Source organism: Pomacea canaliculata, linkage group LG7 (assembly GCF_003073045.1).
Source record: "Pomacea canaliculata isolate SZHN2017 linkage group LG7, ASM307304v1, whole genome shotgun sequence".
Lineage (NCBI taxonomy): Eukaryota > Metazoa > Mollusca > Gastropoda > Architaenioglossa > Ampullariidae > Pomacea > Pomacea canaliculata.
The window spans coordinates 6,496,189-6,520,299 of record NC_037596.1 but is presented as its reverse complement, the minus strand read 5'-3'; the positions used below and the strand labels follow the sequence as shown (position 1 = coordinate 6,520,299).

The 24,111-nt window shown below is 40.9% G+C and overlaps 2 protein-coding genes and 1 long non-coding RNA gene across 3 annotated transcripts in view; 2 read left to right on the top strand and 1 right to left on the bottom strand.

Moving 5' to 3' along the window:
• Positions 1 to 546: 546 nt before the first annotated feature.
• On the bottom strand, positions 547 to 21,855 carry LOC112568333. Its single transcript, XR_003100066.1, has 3 exons — positions 21,819 to 21,855; positions 21,280 to 21,283; positions 547 to 657 (listed from the first exon to the last, which is right to left on the bottom strand). It is a non-coding gene; the product is annotated as an uncharacterized LOC112568333 (long non-coding RNA).
• On the top strand, positions 3,812 to 17,710 carry LOC112568332 (multidrug resistance-associated protein 1-like). The gene is given in 28 exon segments (XM_025245590.1): positions 3,812 to 3,948; positions 4,439 to 4,620; positions 5,499 to 5,667; positions 5,807 to 5,885; positions 5,887 to 5,956; positions 6,195 to 6,332; positions 6,722 to 6,868; positions 7,210 to 7,294; positions 7,547 to 7,616; positions 7,915 to 8,041; positions 8,279 to 8,455; positions 8,874 to 9,041; positions 9,213 to 9,408; positions 9,971 to 10,049; positions 10,588 to 10,738; positions 10,995 to 11,226; positions 11,405 to 11,549; positions 12,146 to 12,186; positions 12,189 to 12,310; positions 12,561 to 12,683; positions 12,685 to 12,761; positions 13,309 to 13,432; positions 13,589 to 13,690; positions 13,974 to 14,120; positions 15,411 to 15,569; positions 15,815 to 15,981; positions 16,433 to 16,627; positions 16,950 to 17,710. Coding segments are annotated over 28 exon segments (3,594 nt in total). The 5' UTR covers positions 3,812 to 3,938; the 3' UTR covers positions 17,062 to 17,710.
• The window catches only part of LOC112568331 (multidrug resistance-associated protein 1-like), a 23,201-nt gene continuing 17,975 nt past the window's right edge, over positions 18,886 to 24,111 (top strand). The window contains 8 exon segments of the mRNA XM_025245589.1: positions 18,886 to 19,113; positions 19,793 to 19,868; positions 21,708 to 21,887; positions 22,206 to 22,328; positions 22,565 to 22,693; positions 22,928 to 23,050; positions 23,172 to 23,236; positions 23,935 to 24,081. Of these exon segments, the coding sequence (XP_025101374.1) occupies positions 19,052 to 19,113; positions 19,793 to 19,868; positions 21,708 to 21,887; positions 22,206 to 22,328; positions 22,565 to 22,693; positions 22,928 to 23,050; positions 23,172 to 23,236; positions 23,935 to 24,081 (905 nt within the window). The 5' untranslated portion in view covers positions 18,886 to 19,051.

Below are 24,111 nucleotides of genomic sequence, written 5' to 3'. Positions count from 1 at the left end.
ACTTACGCAACTAGAAGGTAGAAGACGAGTGTTAGTCCTGCACTGTAAACAACGACAAACACTCCAAACAGAGAATTGTAAATAAATAATGTGTTCATGCTTGCATGTGCGCACAAACTTATGTAGTTCGTATAGTAGTTTTTACAGACTTGCAGGAAGGTGGTTGAGTGGATAGTTGTGATTACTATTTGACTAGTGCGCCTGCTCGTCTTCTTCTACAGGTCTAAGACATTCCCCATCCTTACAGTTTGTTCCCTGATTTCTCTTTCTGTCTTCTATGTTTCTATGTTTGTCTTTTAATACTTGACTGCGTAGCTGCTTTTCCTTCTACCTTTGTATTCTGTCGATGCCCTACTTGTCTTAGGTGCTGAATTCACGATCCTTCATAGGCGTGATTATGAACTATATAAGTCGCATGAGTTATTATTAGTTTTAGTCGTAGCAGTATTAAAAACACCAATTCCCTGCCACCAGCGTTTCTCCCTGTCTAATGCAATGTCTGTAGAGATTACCATGCAGCATATTACTAACTGATTTTGTTTTTCATCAGGATCAGGACCTGTTACTGAACAACTCGTGGCCTCAGTTCACAGAATGCTTCCAACAAACAGCACTTGTGTGGGTGCCCTGCGGCTTTCTTTGGATTACGACCCCTTTCTACAGTATTTTTCTCTATCGCCACAAAATCCTTTTTCCTACTAGGCTGACATGTCTGAACGCTGCAAAAACTGTGAGTATTTCTTTATGTGAACACTTAAGGCTTTTGTGTAGATATTTGTGTCACACTGTCGGTGTGCATGGTCTAACGAGTGAAATGCAAGTGATCATTAACGGTTTTTTTTTTTTTTTTATCAAAGGTCTTCTGCTTTTCACCTTTCTAATGATTAATTGGAATCGAAGCGCTGACCTCACAGTTGCATGTGAAGACTACAGATAGTTCTGTAGCTGGAACCCTCTGTTATTTGCCCTACCCTGTGGCCATCGTGACCTCAGAGTTTAGCCACTTTCCCTATAGTTACCTGACAGCGCCCTCTGATCCTTAGCATGTCTTAAGGTTCGCTTGGGTCTGTGACTGGAAGATTTCCCCTGTCCATTGAGATTCAGGGAAGGTAGAAGGCGGCTTTGACGAACAGAACTGTGTTCTTGACACTTACAAGTCCTACAGCTCATACCGCCACTAGCCACGTGACACTTATTGCCTTGACCTTGCAGTGCAAGGAAGATCTGCACAGTTCCATGGCGAAAATGGGAAAATACTACCTTGTTTTTAACTCGGTCCGATCCTTTGAAACAAATGGAACAGAGATAAACTTTTAAGGTCTTCCACATTAAAAGAGTGTTTATTTTTTAGATACTGCCGCTGTGCCTGAGCCTTCTCAGCCTCGTCTCCGTCCTGAAAAATGTCGGCTTAGACGTCGACGGCAGCGTTGCAACCTCCCAGTATGTTGCGGACGGGTTACGAGCAGCAACATTTGTGAGTATCAGTTAATATTTTCTGTCTCTCAGTGTCAAGACGTAAAAATATTATCAGCCTGCTTTGTCATCATCTATATCGCATATTAGATATTTATTTTTAAATGACAAATTCAGCTTCATTTCTTCTTCTCTCTCTCTCTCTCTCTCTCTCTCTCTCTCTCTCACACACACACATACTTTCCTAGAGAAAGAGACTTTAGTATAAGTAAAAGAGTGATGCATAAAACGTGATAACGAATATGCAACGCATTCCGTTAAAAAAAATCCTCTTATACCCTTTCTCTGTGTTCTTCAGCTTTTGTCGGCAATCCTGGTGCAAGCAGAAAGAAAGCAAGGTCTGTTGGCCTCCGGAATACAGTTTTTGTTCTGGTTGTTGTCGACTGTTGCTGATGTCATACCTTTCTACTCAGGCATCATACAAGAGGTATTTATTTATATTAAGACAATATTTAAAGTTTGAGGTCTGTCCAGAAGCCTCCAGCCATTTTGTATATTTGAAGGATGTAACTTATCAGTCAGAGGACCTGACTGCACATGTATGAAATCGCTCTCATTTTGATTTACTCAGCAATATTTGTGACATCATACTGGCCGATTACTGTTTCTATTATCAAGCACAAAGAGTAAGCACCAAAAAATACAGAACTTCATAACGATTATTTCAGGTTTATTCTGTATTCTCGATTCTTTAGAAGTCATGTCGATCTTTTACTTTTAAAGTCCAACATACCTTTATTATTTGTTCTGGTATTTCTAATACTAATGTGTCACGTTTGTGCCAGGAATATAAGAACGATACATTTGCGTTTTCCATCTTCATTATTCATTTCGGGGTGGAGCTAAGTGTACTTCTACTCCACTGCTTTTCTGAGGCACGACAGTCTCGAGGATACCAAGCTTTGGAGGTGAGTGGATGAGTGCGTGCGCGTGCGTGATGGCGTGCGTGCGTGTACACGTTCTACCCCAAGAATATGAGTAAACACAAATAGATTCTACAAGGATTCGTGCATATGTACATGAATGTGAATGCCTGTGTATGTGTTAGTACATGTGTGTGAGTGTGTGAGTGCGTGGGTGTGTGTATGAGAGTGCGTAGTGGTACTTTTATTCTAATTGGTTAACATTGTCTTTCTCTGTTTATTACGATTGATATCAGGAGGAAGTTTCACCCTTGCTACTGGCATCGTTCCCCAACCGTCTTGTTTTCTGGTGGGGACAACAGTGAGTATCACTGAAACTTGATGCTTGTGCCTATAGGATGCTTTGTCAGGCAGTCACAGGCTTGAAGATCGTTCTATCTACATGTGCATTTAAGAAAACTGGAAAATCAAAACTCATTTAAATGTTATTGTCAAATGTGTTGTCTATTTGTTGGTTTTCTTTATTTCTATTCTCTTTTTCTTCCTTATTTATTCTTCCTTCATCCTTTTTTTTATCTTCTTCATTCCTTTAATGTTTTGTTTTCTTTTATTCTTTCATTTTATTATGCATATATTTCTTTCTTTCTTTCTTTCTGCCTCTTTATCTTTTTCCATCCATATAATATTTTTATTCAATTATTTGTTTCCTTTTTTTCTATATTTCCAGACTAATGAAGACAGGCTATAAGAAACCTCTGGAATCAAGTGACTTGTTTCCCCTCAACCCAGAGAACCAGTCTCGGAACATTGTGCCTGTGTTTGAAGCTGCGTGGAAGAAAGAAAAGGAGAGAGCAAAATTGAAAACTTTACAAAGGTGAGCCCGTCATGCTGAGCAAAAACATTTTATTTGTCGGTCTGTGGTACCGAACATAAACATTAGTTTGGTCTAGCTATTGACTGCTGCAATTTTTTGCGGTTTTGTTATTTTAACCATTACATTGCTTTAAGAGTAGTATGATAATTGATTTAACTCATTACTTAGGCGCAAAACAGCAAAGAACAGCAAATCAACAGGAACAGCAAATGGTTTGAGCGAAACCACACCTCTAATTAAGAAAAAAGTCGACTCTCTGGACATCGACTACAAGCCGCCGACAGTGACAAACGGCGCTAAAGAGAAGGAAACATCTTTCCAGAATGGTGTACCATCGCCTTTCTCCGGGCCTGAAAAACATTTGAACGGACCAGGGCGAGGGCGAGGTTCCGGTGGTGATGGATTTCAAAATGGTCGTAGTGCAACACTTGGTGGGGGTATGGATGGTCGAGGGAGCGGAGACCCCAACAGACGAGGTTTTCCGAATGGTGGTGGTAGAGGTGGCGGTGCAGGTGGAAGAGGTGGTGGTGCAGGTGGAAGAGGTGGTGGTGCAGGTGGAAGAGGTGGTGCTGGAAGAGGAGGAAGGACGGCATTCAGCACAGGTGGTGTGGACAAAAACACAGTGCGACCTTCTTTGTTCCGCATCCTTGTGTCTACGTTTTGGGCGCAGTTCTTGGTGACTCAGGTCCTCATGCTTGTCTACACGCTTCTACAGTTTGTAAACCCTAATGTCCTCAGGTAGGTAACCTTTTATCTACCTTTTGGATTTTACTACTCCATCTCTGTCTCTGTCTCTGTCTTCTCTCTTGTGTTCAAGCGCGCACGTGCATGGATGAATGAATATGTCTGCCTGTTACTTCTAGTCTCTCTGCGTCTCCTACTCGGTTTGTGTCTCCTAGCCAGCCTGCATATTGCTGTCTCTCTCCTAGTCAGTCGGTCTGTGTCTCTTGTCTGCTTCTCTCTGTTTACACTCCTTACCTCCCTCCTGTGTGTGTGTTTGTTTTGTATATGATACATGATTGTACTACCGCGAGTTAATTGTATTGTTCACATTACACACTTTAGTTCATGAAGATGATAGCGATGAAGATGTTAATGGTGATGTTGTTTGCTTTCCACTTGAAATGGGTTAGGTCTATTCAAAAAAAATAAAAGCTCGCTCGCTCGCTCTTCTTGTTCGATATCTGAGAAATTACATCTCATACCTGTTACACGCTTGGCTGCACAGCGCCCTGCTTCGACTACGTGAGAAACCGAGAGCAGAACCAGGCGTGGGTCGGCTACGTGCTGGCATGCTCCTTTTGTGTGACATCCCTCATCCAAACCTGCATCAACAACCAGGCTCAGCACACAATCATGCCACTGGGCATGCGCATCAAGAGTGTCATCATTAGTGCAGTTTATGACAAAGTGAGCGAACATTCCCATGGACCTAATGCTTTCACATCAACCGCATTTTTCATCGCCCTTTTTACCTTATATTTATTAATTTGTTTACATTTGAAAAATAAATAAGTGGAAAAGAGATTGCTTACTCATTTTAGCAACATTGATTTTAAGAGAATCCATTCTACATCTACATGTGCTGAAGAAACATGAACTCCAATATTTATTTCCTTGTCTCAGATCTCTCAACTCTCTCTCCCTCCCTGTATTTACCAAGACTATAGGATAATGTCTAACTCTGTGTATGGGGAGGGAGTGTGAGTGTTTTGGGGGAGGGATGTGTTTGTGTGTGTGCTTTCTTTCTCTCTTCTCTTGTATCTTCTGAATAACAACATATGGCCACAGCATTTTTAGTTCATTGTGCAGCCAAACAATGGAAGTCTCTCCCTTTCTATAACCGCCACCTACCCACCATTGAATCCTTTAAACGTGCACTGAAAACACACCTCTTCCATAAACATTCCTCCTAACAACCTTTCCCATAATGCTAGTCCTTTTTACACCCTTCCTTTGCATTATCATGTTAATCTCACATCTTGTGCTTGTTATTTGGTTCCTCTTTGTCTTTTCTGTATTTGATTTTATTCTTCGTTAATACCGTTGTTTATTCATTTATACTTCTTATGTTATTTGTTTTCCTGTCCTCGTATGATGTACATGTTTATTGTTGTTGTTCTTAAGCGCTAAGAGCATAGTCCTTAGGAGCGTGAGTATGCGCTTAACAAATTTTGCATTTTTTTTTTTAATTTCTATCATCTCACCGCTCTCTTTTATCTTTCTTTTTCGCTCTTTTATAAATATTAACGATGAAATTCTATTCTAACTAGCCAACATTGTTTCAGGCCTTAACTATGAGCCACGAATCCAAACGGTACTCAACAGTGGGTGAGATCGTGAACCTGATGTCAACTGACTGTCAGAGGTTGCAGGACGTAGCCTCGTTTTTGTACATGACTTGGTCCGCTCCTCTTACCATTGCCATCGCTATTTATCAGCTCTGGGGCATCTTAGGTCGGAAAAACTTGTATTATTTCATTTCGCTCATGGTTATACATCTCTCATTTTCTTACACAAAGTGAATTTAAATATTTAGATCGATACCAAGGCATTTAGACCTCAATCCTTGAAGCGTTGGTTCTTGTCATGACAGGTGCGGCATCTCTAGCAGGATTAGGTGTTCTCCTACTTGTCATTCCGCTCAATGCCGTTGTTGTCAGCAAAAAGAAAACTTCAGATTGCCACGATGCGCATCAAGGACCAGCGTCTTCGCCTCATGACGGAAGTGTTGGGTGGAATCAAGGTCAGTGTTTAGAATGATCAAGGCAAGGCCTTGCGAATCGTGATTATTATGAAGAATTTATCATGACCTGCAGCCTGACAACACATGTACGGTCTTATTCTTATGATAGAATATGATGAGATAGCGGAGGTGTAGGGTGCAGCTGCTGCTACTATCCTGACGCTGCAGCTGCGGTCACGACTACACCTGTTATTGCCATTAACGCAACACCATTTATGCTGTTCTTCCATCCACCCAGGTACTTAAGTTGTACGCTTGGGAGCCGTCCTTTGAGAAGAAAGTATTGGAATATCGAGACAGAGAACTCAGAAACCTGCTGCTGATTGCATACCTCAACTCCTGCACGACCTTCGTGTGGACCTTAGTGCCGTACTTGGTGAGTCTGTAGATATTGGTGTTACACGCATCTTTGCGTGCGTATGCGTGTACATGCGTGTTACAGGAGTTTTATGCTGACTGTATGCATACTGTCCACATAGCTTTAGTTTTATATGAAATTAAAGTTCATTGTTAACTCGTTAGATGAAAAAGAGAAGGTGCTGATAATGTTTAACGATGATTGTGGTTTTAATGGTGGCTGTGGCACAATGATAATGAGGAGGAGAAGGAAGAGGAAATGAAGGTGTGGGGTGTGGATAGTAAACAAAGATAAAGCATGTCCGTTTGTGTTAAATTGTTTATTGCAATGTCACAATAAATTTTAAACTTAGGAAAGCACTTCTTTTGTAAGCCTTTTAAGAACAGAGTATTTCTTGTCGGTCTCAGGTGACACTTGCATCCTTTGCTGCCTATATTCTGACGTCAGAGCTGGGTTACCTGGATTCCACAACGGCTTTTGTTTCTTTGTCTCTGTTCAACATCATGCGGCAACCAATCAACATGCTTCCGCAAGTCATTCCGTCCCTTATTCAGGTGATCCATCATGTAGCTCTATTTCACAGACAAAGTAAACCACAAAAAATTGTAAGAACAAAAAGTTCTTTTAGTGAATTTGATTTTCAAAATGTATTTTGAAAAAATGGAATAATATTGCTCTAACAGTATGCTTGATTATCATTGAATCACATATTTCAAATGAATGAATGAATACATAGTACACCCTTCCAGAACAATTTTTAGTCATTTTGCAAAAGAGACCACCTTACAGTGTCACAGCTTCACAATCAGCAGCAGCGTTCTTAGAACACTTATTGTATAGACTCTCTCTCTCTCTCTTCCGACAGTAAATTCTGTGTAACCATCTTCCCTTTCAGGCCGCTGTGTCATTGGATCGGGTGAACACTTTCTTGAACTGGGGTGATATCAGTCCTGATAATGTCATCAAAGACTCTTCAGCGGGTGAGTCGGCTCCGTCATGACAGGTTTTCACGGACTCCTCCTACTCCTCTTTATTTTCCTCTCTCTCTCTCCTTTCTCTTTTCCTCCTCAAAATTTTAAAGAAATAAAGAAACTGGTAGGATCATGTATGTAATAAAATAAAAGATTAATATATTCAATCATCAATATATATTACTGCATTAGGCTACAAATCAAAGTTCAAAAAGGATCTGTTATAAATTTATTTATAGACTTTTTCTGTTAAATTTTCAGCTGACGTCATTGCAATCAAAGATGGCGTCTTCAGATGGGACAGCGAGATTCCCAAGCCCACGCTGCGAAAGTACTCTCCATTTCCTACTCACTACAGATAGCTGACACATATATACATACATGATACATATAAACACGTGCGAGCACAAACCCCACGTGATGATCCATATAGTTGTGCCTGTTCATTAGTTAGTACTTGTCTACGGTTTGACCTCATCTCAGATGTTGTTCGGAAACAGGCCACATACACAACGAAGTTCCAAAATTTAGTACATGTCGACAGGTTTAGCTATTGCTCTGTTTAAAGCTTTCTTTTAATTGAGATAAATTACAATTTGCTCAATCCTCTAAGTTCATTTTCTCAACAGCATTAACTTGAATATTCCTGAGGGAAAACTGGTTGCGGTTGTCGGGCCTGTAGGATGTGGCAAGTCTTCACTGCTGGCAGCCATGTTAGGAGAGATGGAAAAACTACAAGGAAGAGTCGTTGTCAAGGTAGAATAAGAAATTTATAGTTGCCATGTTTGCAGCCGTTGATTCTGATATTATTGCTGCTGATCTGGTTGCTATTTTTATTCATTGTTGTCTTTCATTAAGCCCCTATGTATACTTCAAAAGAGGATGTTATTAAACCTAATAATACGCACAAATATTGGAAAATAAGAAATAATTGCCATCATTGGACTTTGACTCACGTTCTTAAATATCGGAATGCTGACTTCCGGTCGACAGAACTCTGTTGCCTATGTGCCTCAAGAAGCTTGGATCCTAAACGCTACGGCTCGCGACAACATTCTTTTCGGCAGCTCCATGTCCCAACGGCAATACGATCACGTGATCGAGGCATGCGCACTGCAGGCCGACTTCAACATTCTCGTTGATGGAGATATGACAGAGATCGGTGAAAAGGTAGATAAAGAAAGTTTATTTCAATGTCAACAAGTGCGTAATACGTCTGTCATATGTATATGTGTACGACTAAATACAAATAAACGAGCACAAAAGATCACACATGGCTCTGTACAGTTAAGAAACAGAGGAGTACTCAGCCAAACACCAAACGGGAATCAAACCCTGAAAGGATATGAAATTTTAACAATTACTCCACACCAAGAATGAAAAGACTGGAAAATAACACAAAGCAAAAGGTAAACAGGAAATAGAACGCTCTGGACACAAACATGAAAGTACAGCAGCAGGCCACTTGTCAACCTCACTTCGTCATCAACAGTCACAAAATTATTCTGTCTGTTGCAAAATATCAGTTACCATTTGTCATGGCTAGAATCCACAGTGCCATACAGTGTTGATATGTTGGGTATTACAGGGTATCAACATCAGTGGCGGTCAGAAACAGCGGATCAGCCTTGCCCGCGCTGTGTACAGCGACGCCGACACCTACCTGCTAGATGATCCCTTGTCAGCAGTGGACAGTCACGTGGGCAAGCACATCTTCCAACACGTCATCGGCAACCAGGGGCTGCTGGCTAACAAAGTAGGAACTGGCAGGAGTTAAGAGAGAATAATCACAGCTCGTCCCTGACATGTCCACATTCAGTTCATGAAATGTTTTAGAATTTTTATTTTTAATGGTTAATGAATCCATAAGGAAGACAATTCCAAAAGACCTAGATATGATGACCTATCCAGTTTCCTTTCATTACAGACGCGAATCCTAGTAACACATGGAGTTCACTGGCTACCAATGACTGACCTCATCGTTGTCATCAACGACGGCGTTATCTCGGAGATGGGCAAGTATGAGGACCTGCTGGCCAAGGAGGGTGACTTCGCCATTTTCCTCAAAACTTACCTTGCCATGGAGAACGAGTCTGAACAAGAAGAAGAAGAAGATCCAGAAGGTAGGTGGCATCTACCTACTGCACTGATGATGTTGGTGGAAATATTGGTGGTGGTAATGGTGGTGGTAATGGTGGTGGTAGTGACGGCCGTTCCAATGGCACTAAATCTGTTGGTAATCTATGCCAGTGGTTCTTAAAGTATTTCGGACCGCGGACCACTTTACTTAAGTAAAAAATATGGCGAACCACAAAGTCCTAAAAATCACTCTGTATATGAATTTCAAATTTAAATTGCCTCATTTGTTTCATTACAATTCAAAACTAAATGTCCTTTTGTGAAGTAATATAGTAATAAGTTGACATAAAACTACTTATACCTCGTTCTTTGTAATTAAAATGTTAATGCGAGGAATGCGTCACTTTAAACATCACTCTGCTGACACAGACGACTGCAGCTGCGGACCACCTGACATGCCCACGGACCACTAGTGGTCCGCGGACCACACTTTGAGAACCACTGATCTATGCGATTCTGATAGCACACTGTGAGGTATCACACATTGTTTACAATAGCATAAGACAATGATAATTTCCCTCGATGGCCTGTGTGTTGTCGTTGCAGTTTTGGAAATGAAGGCTAGGATGCTTCAACGGTTGGAGTCGATTACGTCGGATACACATACGTCAGGTGATGAAAAAGTGTAAGTGAACAGATCAACAATAATTAATGAGCTAGATATAACGATTACCCAAAGAGAGAGGAAAATCATTTAGAGACAAGAACTATAATGTATTTAGGAAACACAAGAGAAATTGGTCTGAAAGCGTCTACTACATTATTTCATTAGCACTAGCCGACATTTTTTATTAGTGGGTTTGATATCCTAGGACATCACAAATTATATCTACAAAAACTTTATCGGGTAAGAAATAACTGTACAAAAGTTGCGTTAGAAAATTATTTCCTGGAAAAAGTTTGTTTAATCAAATGTTTATGACTGGACATCAATAATTCCTAGTTTGGTTACAACACCCAAAAAAGATGTGATCTTGGTACGCTATCATCGATACGGTGTTGTTATGTTTCTAATTCGAAAATGGCTTTAATTTGCCATTGTTTGTTACTAAAATAAAGTAACTAACACCAACCGAGCCTCATTATTTCAATCAGTCATTGACTAGGCTTATGTTTAGTTATTTATTACTTTTTTTTAGAGATTTAATTCTTTTTTCCGCCAGTAAAGAGTTTGAAAGCAGCTTAAAGAAGAGAAAGCTAAATCGCCAGAGAAGTCGTACTGTCTCAGAAACTCATTCCACGTCTGTAAAAATTGTTCCTGAGAAGAAACCTGCAACAAAACTTATCGCTGAGGAGCAGTCGATGAAAGGCGAAGTGAGTACACACGCATGAACATACACCATCACCACCATGCAGAGAAAAGATAAGTCCACAGTGAAAAATAAAATGTTCTTTTTTCGACGAACTTCCTTTAACTCGATTTTTTTTTTTTTTCATCGGTCCCTTGAAGCGTCGACTTATAGAAGTTCGAATTTATATTTATATATGTATATAATATACCAGTATTCTTATATATGTGTACCACACATTTCAGCATCTATAACCTAAAAAAATGCATAAAATGTAACAGGTACAACTGTCTGTGTACCGCTTGTACTTGACGGCAATGGGAACTTTCGCCTGGATCTTCATCATGGGTTTCTTCCTCCTGTACCAAGGGGCATCACTGGGAGCTAACATATGGCTGAGCGAGTGGACTGATGACAGCACTCTGGCCAACATCTCCATGGCGGGTACCAAGGAGTACAACGACCTTAATGCTCTCTACCTCGGTATCTATGGAGGACTGGGAGCCGTGCAAGGTCCATTACTCCTTGCTATTTCTCAGTAGAGACACCTTACTCTTGTGTTATACTGTTTATGTATGCTTGTCTTCCTTTATGTGCAGACATTTCACCCGTAGTGTGCCCTCTGTGTAAGTGTTGTGCGCATCTGATGAGTATTCCGTGTATCACAGTCGTGTTCTACTGTGTCTTACAGCCACGTTCTTACTGGGGTATGCCATCGTCTTCAACACCCGAGTCGTGAAGGCAGCAGGGAACATGCATGCTGAGATGCTGTCACGTATTCTGAAAGCGCCAATGAGTTTCTTTGACACAACGCCAGTTGGACGAATAGTTAACAGGTGATCAAATACTTCCTATTGTTAATTCTTTACTACGTCTTCTGTGATTTTCTTGTACAGAAACGGTAGAGTAGTTTTTTTCACAGAATATCGGCACTAGGTACCCTTGCTTTCATATTTCTTGCCTCCATGTTTTAGTTTGTCTTTGAATTTTTTCGCTCTCCAATAATTTTTTTTCCTCTTAATCGCAATTTACTGCACAATCGACTGATGAGGTTAACGTGTACGGAGTGTTTGCTCTCGCATCTTCATAGAGTAGTTGGTACATATCAATGTTTAGGATTCCAGTCACAGCTACAGGCCCTAAATGAACGACTGCTACGGATTTTTCTTTTATTTTTGCATTGCGTTTCTCACTTTCAATGATTTTTGTGCCATTGGATTAAAAATGAGAGAGCTACACAGATGGTTAGCACATCAATGTTGTAGCCTTCGTGTAATAGCGAAAAATCAACCCCATGTAGCAAACCACAGACAACAGAGAAGGTGAATGGGTAATTACTGCTAACCTCAAAGCGAGGAACTTTAATTGAAGTTGCGATCTGTCAGGCACGAGCTTGGCTGATATGCAATCACTGGTCTGTGTCCTGCTGCAGGTTCTCTCGTGACGTGGACACGCTGGACAGTGTGCTGGCTTCAGCGTGCGCCAGAGCATGAACAGCACGGGCAGCATGCTGACCACCGTCATCCTCATCTCCTACAGCACTCCTGTCTTTTTAGCCATCATCATCCCACTGGGTATCCTCTACCGGCTTGTCCAGGTATCTGTGCAGTAGTCACTGATGCACTTAGTCGTGAACACGTAATGTTTAAGAAATAGAAAGGTTGGCTCATTAGTTTCCTCACTCATTTATTTATTTAAATTATAACTATATTTTTGTCCATAGGTACTGCTCTTTGTTCTGAACCTTAATCTTACAAATTTTATAAGCCGATTAAAGAAGGATTGCTTGGAAATTATATGTCGTGGGAGCTAAGACTTAGTCCAAGGTGTGAACCCTTTGTCTGAAGCAATACTACATCCGAACATCGCGACAACTGAGACGTCTGGAGTCGACCACGCGGTCCCCCGTGTACACTCACTTCACGGAGACTATACAGGGGGCCAGCTCGGTGCGGGCCTACGGTGCTGTGGGAAGATTCATCCAAGGAGTCGCAGGACAAAGTGGACAAGAACCTCGTGTGCTACTATGCGTTTGTGGTTTCTCAGAGGTATGTCAGTTTAACATGGGTCTGGTAGTTTCCTCCGAATATTTTAGTCATAACATTATTAAACTTATACCATAAGGCCTGGAGGTATTTTAGAACAAGTCCATACCATTCGATGATAATTAACAGCCCCAATACTCGCTCCTGTGGCTTGTCTACCGAACTGCGCCACTTGGCTTTTTAAAAATCTTTTTCTTTTTCTATCAGCCCTACCTCCTATGTAATCTTACCTTTGACCCTTAACTTCTACAGTCGGACCTCGATAAGTCGAACTCAAAGGGACACGAAAAAATTCGACTTACGGAGTTTTCGAGTTAGGGAAAATGGTGTAATAGTTGCAGGAATTTGGCCGGGAACTAACAATTAATTCGACTTAGGGATGGTCGACTTATCGAGGTCCGTGTTTTTTATTGGAGGGAGGAATTGGCAGGTGGCGTAAAGCTCATGGAAGAAACAGTGACTGGGGTATGGTTAGATAAATTTGGCCGGAACACATCTCTCTCTCTCCATCAGTGAGATATTATTCAGTCGATTTATCAATAACCTACAGGTGGCTGGGAGTGCGTCTCGAGATGCTTGGAACCCTGGTGACCCTGTCGGCGGCCCTGTTTGCAATCATAGACACCAGCTTGTCCAGTGGTCTTGTCGGCCTCTCTGTCACCTATGCCATGAACGTGCGTAAACTCCAATGAAAATCGTTAACAGCCCAAACAATGTTGCAATCACAATCACAGCAATCCACAAGCAACACCACAATCAACATGAAGTCAAACAATCAACACAACAAGCAACACTCAGTGCTCTACAAAGTAAAAGCCTCCTATGTGCAGGTGACTGGTGCTTTGAACATGCTTGTACGTGCCTCTACACAGCTGGAAACGAATATCGTGTCTGCTGAAAGAATCAAAGAATACGCTGAAAATGAAATAGAGGTAAGGCATTTTCTTGGCAAGGTTCCTCGATGGCGGTAGCGCTTACCTGTGATAGTAAGGCTCACCTATAGCTCAGTAGTGATGGCCCCTATTGGTGTTCATGTATTTTCTTCCCTGTTACTGCTGTGTGCAGTAAATAGAGGTCTTCAGACTTTTTGACAAGAGAACATTCTGGAAAAGTACTGTTAAACCTTTTTTAAAGAAAAAGTAAATTTGAGAAAAATGAAAGAAATTATACAATGCTTGGTGGTGTGTTTAGGGTATTTGATTATTGTCTGTACAGGCAGATTGGGAGAGACCTGAGAAAGCGCCCCCTACAGGCTGGCCACAAGAAGGAAAGATAGTGTTTAGTGACTACACCACACGTTACAGACCTGGTTTGGACCTGGTACTGAGAGGCATTTCCTGTCATGTCAGTGGAGGTCAGAAGGTGAGTTAGTTTTTTTGAGTGTCTGCTAGAAAGAAATATGCGAGCTTTCTTTTTATGTCACATGAAAAGTAGATGTTGATATACAAGTTAATTGTTAAAATCTTTTTGCGATCCTCGTCAGACACACGACATTTGGTACAGGGGAACTTGGCATGTAGGTGACGGTCATGGTGTAAGTCCGACTACCCTCATTAACATAAGAATGCGGGGGAGCGTTACCTACAATGTTAACGAGTCTCGTAACGGCGTTCGGCTCACGAGCTCACACCCTGCTCTTCCCCGACGCACGTATCAGAGTACAAGAAGAAAAATCATTGGAACGTACGTTAGGAATACAAAATACATACAAAAGTTGCCTCACCTAACGGGGGTCTAGAACCATCCACGCTATTCGAACTTCTAAATACTTCAGTACTGTTATCCTTGTTATTACACCATCTTCACATGCATACACACAACTCATCTTTGGCAGTTGCTACTGCCGCCCTTGTACTGCGAGTTCTTCTACGTCTCAGTCTCTCTCCACGTTTTGAGCCCACGCTTGTGATAATATGAGTAGCGAATCCCAAGCCGACAGGCGGAGCACCCCGACGACCCTCCACTCGTAGTACCCCGTCCGACTGACGTCGGTCTTCCCTCCGCGCACGGAAGCCTCAACTACTTCCCGGCGACATAAACATGTCATTTTTCAGTGAAAGAAAAAGTACATTTTACAGGAATAAAAATATAATTTAAATATATGTAAGTATCTATAAAAACAGTATGATCAAGATGTAACCACGAGCCGCATGCTGACACATCGGGTTTATGGCGAGAGCTAACTCGACCTCTGTTTCAATCTCGTCGACACTCGTTGGTCCACCGGCAAACTACTGAAAGCGGACTGACTAGTATGCTCGTAGAGCCTCTGCCCACCCAACGGATAGCATCATGGTCCTCTATGTACTAACCGTGATGAACAAATGTTTCTTTTTGTTCAGCAGTGCTTTTAGGCCCTTGGTCACCAATTAGGATAAACATACACCCTTGATACTGGTGCAATCAACACTACTCCTAACTGTGTGTAAATGTCTGTAGTATGTGAGGCAAAGACAAATCCTGGGCAGACAATAAAGTCTTTTGATTTTGATTTTGATTTTGATCCAGTGTATAGATATATATAAACATAAACAATGGTTGTTTACTTCCTTATTCAATGTACTAGTATTGGAGGGTCTATCTGGGGGACCTTCTTCCAAAAATCTGCAGTTCACAACCATATTTCTCTTATTTCCTCTCGTCTTTTGAAAGGTGGGCATCGTAGGTAGAACAGGGGCCGGCAAATCGTCCTTAACCTTGGCTTTGTTCCGCCTGATTGAGGCGGCTAGCGGCAGGATAGACATTGACGGGCACCACACAGGGGCACTGGGGCTGCACGACCTGCGCAGGAATCTAACCATCCTTCCACAGGTAAAAAGGGCTTCTCAAAATATAATATTTTTACTATTTTGCTTCGTTGTGTAGAAGACATTTTGCATTTCTCTATTTAAAAAACCTTTTTCCCTGACGCATTTTGCTGAGGAACAAGAGAATACCAAATAAATCATAAGAAAATATCATTGGGAGAAAGATCCAGACTTTCTGTCTTGCTAGGCTTGATAAGTCGAGTTGCCTACTGATTAACACTGCATGTTTTTATCTTTCCATAACGACAGGATCCAGTCATCTTTTCCGGAACGTTGCGCATGAACCTTGACCCTACAGACCGGCACACAGACTCCGACCTGTGGAACGCCCTCAAACTGGCTCATCTACATGAATTCGTCTCAGGCCTTCCGGGCCAACTAGAGTATCAGTGCGGCGAGGGTGGTCAAAATCTCAGGTAAAGACACATTTTATCTCATGCCCGAGTACAAATCCACACAAAGCCGCTTACTTGTTACTTGCAATATCTGCGATATTCCAATAAAAAATTAGTGCTTCTAAAAGTTATTTTAAACCATCACCAACCCCTAAAGTCTAAACCAACAGTACAACAGTTCAAATGGAGCTTATTTATTACAAATGTGATCAAATTGTATGGAAAAAAAATCAGAAATACAGTCCCTAAAATATATTTAATGGATATGCAGCAGATGGTGATGAAAGCAAAGAAATATAGTAAACTGAAGAGTATAAAACATTAGAAAGATGGCTTTAGGCAGCCGACTGTTCAATAAGACTACCGCCTTCCTACTCATCATCGTCTTTTTGGTGTCCAAAACAAAGATTATAGTAAAATCCAACAAAAACAGACAAGAAATGTGAACAGTGTGTTGACTTGTGTGTTCCAGTGTCGGTCAAAGGCAGTTGATGTGTCTCGCCCGCTCTCTGCTGCGCAAGACGAAAATTCTGGTTCTTGACGAAGCTACAGCTGCTGTTGACATGGAAACGGACGACCTCATTCAGCAGACAATACGGTCAGAGTTCAAGGACAGCACTGTACTGACCATCGCACACCGTTTAAACACCATCATGGATTATGACAGGTAACCGTTGAGCTTCTTTTTATCAGCCTGCGATGAGATTTTGTACAATTAACGACAAACTGAATTATGTCTCTTTCATCTTCATATGATCTCTAAACGTATAACAAAATGTAATCGGGGCAATCGGGGTAGGGTTTGACACAAACACAGGTTATGAAGTCAATGCCAGAAATCACAGTTGTAGAAAGTCGAGATGTCATACAAAAAGCGTAAAGTAAAAGTAGAAAGAAAGATTGAGTAGGATGAAAAATCAGTAACAGAAAGATACTGTTGCTTATTAGTCATGTGGAGCTAACAAGTTCGTCATTTTGTCTCTTCCCAGCATCCTGGTGATGGACGAAGGTCTTATCAGAGAGACAGGATCCCCACAGGAGCTACTGCAGAACTCAAACGGTGTGTTCTACGGCATGGCCAAGGCTGCTGGACTGGTGTAAACCCCTTAACACCTGTCTACCTTCTGAAGTCGACGGATGTTCAAACAAAAGACACACGAAGACACGAAGAAACAGAACTAAAACCTTCAGCTAGCTATACAGTCAGCAACAGAACCTGATGAACAAGCGGGGTCGGCGCACGATCCCTAATGTGCTGTCTTCCCCAAACTCTGTGTGTGTGTGTGTGTGCTCGCTTGTATTTGCGTGTATTCGTATGGAGGGAGAGATTTCATTTAAACTGATTTCATTTAATTATTTAAACCTCGTGCATCTCTGTTGCCCTACATGAACTGTGAAAAAATCGTAACATATCACCAGATATTCATGTCAGGTTCTGACATTGTTAGTAAGCAGAGCCTCATCAAATAGCTGTTCAAAAAAAAGCCCTAATAGTATTATTCTAGGCTGGAAATTTTTTATATTTATATTTTGTCAAATCATATGTCCACGCTGTTACTTTGTACATACTTATATGCATACATGCGTGTTTTGGTGGCATCGCCAATACTAGACAGTCGGACGAGTAACCACAAATTTCCGCGACTCTGGTCTCACTTTGTCGTCTCGCGTTCTTGTCTTTATTTATAATTTTATCGAAGAAACAAAGTTTATTCGGTACTTGATATTTAAATAAACTCCATATTCCAAACTATTTGTTTTCTTGTAGTGGTTGCCATGGCTTGTTTTCATTGAGATTTTTCTGTTGAGTCAAATACTTTCATATGGGTATAGAACCAATGGGTGACAAAGTAGTTACTCAACACAATTACATTTATCTGGTTTCAGATTTCGAAAACTGTTGAATACATTAAGTACGATCTCTGCCATATTTACCCGGGAACAACATTATCAGCAGCAGTCCCGTCTATCAATTAACTATTAGGTAATTCATCTGTGTGAGCCTAACTAGAAGCAATAAACATTCATTCTAACCACGAACTGTAGCAGAATTACTCAGCCAACCTGCCAGGTAGATGTACATCGCAAAACCTCCAGACTGGAAAGCTGCAAGAACTAAATTATGTTCAAGTATGAAAATATAAAATACTATCACAAGCTGTGGTTATGAAACAAGGTGCAAAGGGGAGGAAAAACAAGGAAATCGTCTCGGAAGTTGCGAAACAGTGAACAAAACCTGCAAACCCTAGGGTTAGGCCACTAGTTTATAATGACAGCCTCCAGGGAAAAGCTACTTCTGCTGTGTCTAGACACAGCTTTACAATTGGGGAGACAAGATGCTTGTGTTTGAGTTCTCCATGTCACCCACAGGGCCCTGCTGTTAATTCAACTGCCGCTAGCTAAATTTTTCAGTCCAGGATTTTAATATCTTCGACCATTAAGTAGAACTCCTACTCGTGAGTACATGAAGAAATTGGAATCCCTTGCAGCAGATCCTTTAAAGCATTTTTCATGTGACTAAGTCATATTCGTAACACCTTTGCAGTCGTAAGATGTGCACCTTCCATCACACTTATTTTCACATAAACATAGATATAGATAAAATCTTTGACATAGAAATGGTTTGCAATAAAGGCCTAGCACGTTGTACTTATTGTACTGATTAGACAGATAGTTCCCTGAACAGGTGTACTAATAAAAGGTGTACCTGTAAAAACCTGGTATTGTCATTAGTTCATTAGCACAGTACATAGATAGAAAAAACATGGACGGTGGCTGACACACTTTATACCTGCGCATACAATGAGAGAGGTCAAGAAATAGCTTTTATTTCGGTTGTCATCCATTTCTGACCGCTAAAAGGTCCGCGTCGTAGTATTTCTCACCTGAGTCAACTGAAGTGGATGACAGGACAGACGGCGGAACGTGTCGAGGACTTAATTATCATCAGGTTACCGGCGCTCTCATCAGCCGCGCTTTACTGTGTTCTGTGATAAGATATGAAAGCTGTGCTCGTTGACAGTCACCTGCAATCTGCATCTTGCCTTCGTGTTGACGGTACCTAGTCAGCAACTACTGTATATACTACTGTATGTACATCCTGTTACCTGATGTAAGGCAGCCAGCTGTTTACAACGCTCCACAAACACCTGGGTTAGTCTTAGTTATTTATTTGACCTATAGTGTCTGAGATATGTCTCCTGCATGCGGTCTTTTAAAACATAGAAATGTGAGTCGTGATCACTGATCAGGCCAGTTCTACGATTTATTCATGGATCATTACACAGCTTGCTGACATTAAATTACAGTATCTTATTTGCTAGCAATTGCACAGTTATAGACATAGACACGTGACTGTTACACGTGTAGTCTTAACAAATATTCATCATTGACAAGTTTGTCTACATCGCTTCCCAGGTTGTCTAGAGCGCTCCGTACTTTACTCTGGTTCCTGGCAGTCTCTCTGCATCTTTTTAGATGTTTAAACGCACCAGTAAATACATTACAAAATCCACGCATTGCTAGTGAACTGACATAGGCCTCATGGTTGTGTGTGTCGGGTGTAGAGGTCGTTCTGTTTAAATTTTACGAAAACTGTTTGGTGTATCTGACCTTTGTTACAGTCTTGCAAGAAGAGTGTACTCGGTACAGAGTGCGTGAATGTGTAGACTGAGGGTACTCTGTTTTCCTGCTCATCTAAAAAAGATAAAATGTTTCGCATGTTCGCAGGTTCAACTGAAAATATTGCTGCATGAACGTTTTTTCTTCTGATAAAGCCGGCTGTAAGCCTCATTTACTCCTTAAATTTATGTGCACTTTTGTGTATTAAAAGCGGCCGAATAGAAAAAACTGAAGAAACTACCATGTTTGAAGGACTCTCAGAGTTTTGCGATAACAGTACATTTTGGGTGAGTATCATGTCAACTATACAAATAGATTGGCTACATTCCTACCTCCTCCTCTGTCTATATTTGTTGTGTACACAATATATAAATTTGGTTTGTGTTTTTTTGTTTATTTGCTTGGTTGGTTGGTTGGTTGGTTGGTTGGTTGGTTGGTTGGTTGGTTGGTTGGTTGGTTGGTTGGTTGGTTGGTTGGTTGGTTGGTTGGTTGGTTGGTTGGTTGGTTGGTTGGTTGGTTGGTTGGTTGGTTGGAATGTGTATATAGGTGTGAGAATAACAGGAGGGTTTATTTCGAGTGTAAACTTTATGCTCAAAACCAGTGCTTAGAATCTGGATAATATTGTATAGAAATCATTCTAATACCTTCCCCATTCTTTGCCTAACTTTCTGTATGTTGAAAGTGTGGTGTGAGGGTTGTGTTGTGTGTATATGTGTGCGTGCGCGCGAGAGAGAGAGAGAAAGAGAAAAGCTTTATTACTAGCACGATCTTTTGATTCATAAACAATGCTTGAATTGGTGGTTTATCTCATTGAAATCATTATGAAACCATTTTGAGACGAAACGAAATTACAGAATAATTTTCACATATCATAGAAACAACACATCAATACAAGCATCTGCCATCATTTTAGTAAAGGACGATGTAACAAAGACGAAATAGACAAACTATTGTGTCCAGAGATGAAATGAGGGTAAGTTCTCTAAAGATAAGACGTTGCAGGTAGATGGAGGTCTTGCGACATCGGTGGTAACTTAAGTACAAATCAAACGGGACAGAGCTGACTAAAGAGTTCTTGAAACAACAAGAAGTGTACTCATACATTCAAAATCAAGGTGAAGAGGTCTGAATAGCTCATTGTTTATAAACACTTCAACCAACGAAAGAACCATTTAAAGGCGCTACTTTGCGTACATCTTTGCCTACAACCTGGTGTACTTGAGTGTACATGTTTCTCATTATTTTAACCTCGATCTCATAATACTTTGGGGTGAGACCATGAACAAAGAAGACAGAATACTAAAGGCTAACCTCAGCTTAAACTGTCTGTCTGTCTGTCTGTCTGTCTGTCTGTCTGTCTGTCTGTCTGTCTGTCTGTCTGTCTGTCTGTCTGTCTGTCTGTCTGTCTGTCTGTCTTACGTCTGACCCACTAAAAACTAAGCAATCTGGCAAACTCAGTTTAAACTTAAATGTATCATATTTTTATATATTTATAAATATTGATGTTTGTGTATGTTACAGTCATATCTTGTCTGTTGTCTGTGTATCTATGTACATGTCTGTTTGGAAGTTTCGTTTTACGGCTGGGTCTGTACGATTAGTTTTCTGCTTGCTTGTCTGTTTAGATACTTTTTATTTTCTGCGTTAATGGACATCTTTGTGGATAGCTACATGATTAACATAGTTTTCGACCTAAACCTATCTGCTGTTCTCGAAGTCCTCTACTTATCGTGCTGTATTATTAAATATTTCTTATATTCCTATAGATTGACGTTGTAATTCTTCGTTATTCGTGTAGTTCTTTCTTTCATTCGTTTTCTTTCTTTCAAGCTCCTTGTCTCTTCCTATTTTTTCTTGCTCGTTCTCTCTCTTAGTATGGACAAAAATACACTTTCAGATATTCCATAAAATGATGCTACACACTTTTATTACCTTCACTGTAAATATGTATTCATGTTAATTTGTTATTGTGTGCATTGTGTTCGTATAAAAAAGTTATAAAATGTAAACTGTAGGCTAAAAATTTTTGCCTTCAAATAACCATGGTGTGAAAGCATGGAGATAAAAATAAAAAATATAATACGCGCGCACACATACTCTCACACGAACTTTGTTCTGTTCATCAGGATCAGGACCTGTTACTGAACAACTCGTGGCCTCAGTTCACAGAATGCTTCCAACAAACAGCACTTGTGTGGGTGCCCTGCGGCTTTCTTTGGATTACGACCCCTTTCTACAGTATGTTCCTCTACAGGCACCAACTGCCTCTTTCTACCAGACTGACTTGCATCAGCGCCGCCAAGACCGTGAGTATCACCTCCATCAGCATCAGACGCCGCCACACATCCTCATAAAGAGTAGGCTCGCTGTTTATTTCGGCTTTGCCATATTCATTTGTTTACTGTGAGAAGTTCACCTTCAGTCACTCCGATAGACTTTCATCTTTAGTCCACAGTTAAAATACCGAACGAAAAACTGGATGAATGTTAAATCGAAATTATGAAATGTATCTCGCGTCGTTCAGAAAGATGTCAACTGAGTAAGTCGAATCAATGAAAAGTTTGTTATAGCCCAAACTGGGGAAATATTCAAACCTATTTCATCATTTGACCTTTGGTGTTGAGGTGCTGCCCCTATGCCTGAGCCTTCTCAGCCTCGTCTCCGTGCTGAAGACTGTCGGCTCAGACGTCGACGGCAGCGTAGGGACTTCCCAGTATGTTGCGGACGGGTTGCGAGCAGCGACATATGTGAGTATCAGGAAGTGGTTCAGTTGCTGACGGTATGTCAGGTACGCGAACGTGTACCCATGGATAAAACGATTCATAGATTGTAAGTCTTGGCTATAATCCTGTAGCTATTTATGCAACAAACATATGTTTATAAGTCAACAAACAGGCGAGACTGCACTGAGTGGCGTCGGGCAAGTCACGTGCTGTTTTTGAAATAAATCATTTCACTGTATGGTCGTTCTTGTCTTCTCCAGCTTTTGTCAGCAATCCTGGTGCAAGCAGAAAGGAAGAGAGGTCTGTTGGCCTCCGCAGTACAGTTCTTGTTCTGGTTGTTGTCGACTGTAGCGGATATCATACCTTTCTACTCAGGCATCATACAAGAGGTATTATTGTGCTAGGATTATTTCTTTCGTGAAGTCGCATATGGAAAAAATAAGAAATAGATATATTTTTTCATGGTCATTTCAAGCTTTTCCCGTTTCACTTCAATTTATGTCTTAGTGCTAATTATTATGGTATTTGATGACATACCGAAAGTTCATTAGTGTATTTGGCAACTGTTTGAAATAATTTATTTGGTATTTTCCTATTCCATGTGGTGTGTGTGGACAATTAAGAGCTATAAAAACGACACCTTTGCGTTCTCTCTCTTCAACATTCATTTTGGTGTGGAGCTAAGTGTACTTCTACTCCACTGCTTTTCTGAAGCACGACAGTCTCGAGGATACCAAGCTTTGGAGGTTAGTAGCGAAGGTGTATGTGCGCACACTCACCAGTTTGCGAATGAACTAAGAGACAATGATAAAGAAACAGTGACTAAAGTGATTGCTTTCCTCACGATGTGACTGTAACTCTTCGCAGGAAGACGTGTCGCCTCTGCTGTTGGCGTCCTTTCCCAGTCGTCTGACGTTCTGGTGGGGCCAGCAGTGAGTATCCTTCTAACCTCTTTTATTTTTTCATTCACTCTCTCCTCTGCAATATTTTATGGGGAAATGTAGAAATCTGGTAGACTGGGAAAGGTTAGAGTTCGTCACTGAGCAGTGGGATGTAGACCTACTCTCATCACTAGCCTGGACTCGCAGTGTGGAAGGAATGACATACAGAAAAAAAACTTACAGTACACGGGCAGCAGTAATAGCTGCTAGAGATGAGTTGTTATGCGTATTTATACGAGAGTGAATTATGTAATAACGGAAGTATGGATAGCACGGAGAGTACTGGATTAGATGAGCCAAACTGTCGTATGTACATTGTTGTATCACTTATATAATATTAAATGTTTTCCTTGTACTTCACTTCGCACGTTGTTAAGCCTTTGGTTCGGGGAAGAGCAGGGGGTTTGTGTTGTTTGGTTGTTTTGATTTTTTGTTTTGGGGCTTTTTTGTTTGTTTGTTGTTTTTTTGTTTTGTTTTGTTTTGATTTTTTTTTTTGGGGGGGGGGGTTAATGACTGGTGTGTGAACGTTGTAACCTTGCAGTTTATGTTTACATGGGTGGTAAGAGTAACAGTACAATTGTCACCGACTTGCTCACTTCTCCGTAGCCAATGTGTTGCTTTTAATGAGAAAACATCAAAATAATGTAACGTTTCTTTATTATTTTCTTTTTTTTTTTCTACATTTCCAGATTGATGAAGACAGGCTTTAAGAAACCTCTCGAATCAAGTGACTTGTTCCCCCTCAACCCTGAGAACAAGTCTGAGAACATTGTGCCTATGTTTCAAGCTTCATGGAAGAAGGAAAAAGAGAGAGCAAAGCTAAAAACATTAAGAAAGTAAGTTTGTGGAAAATGAGAAGTTAAGCA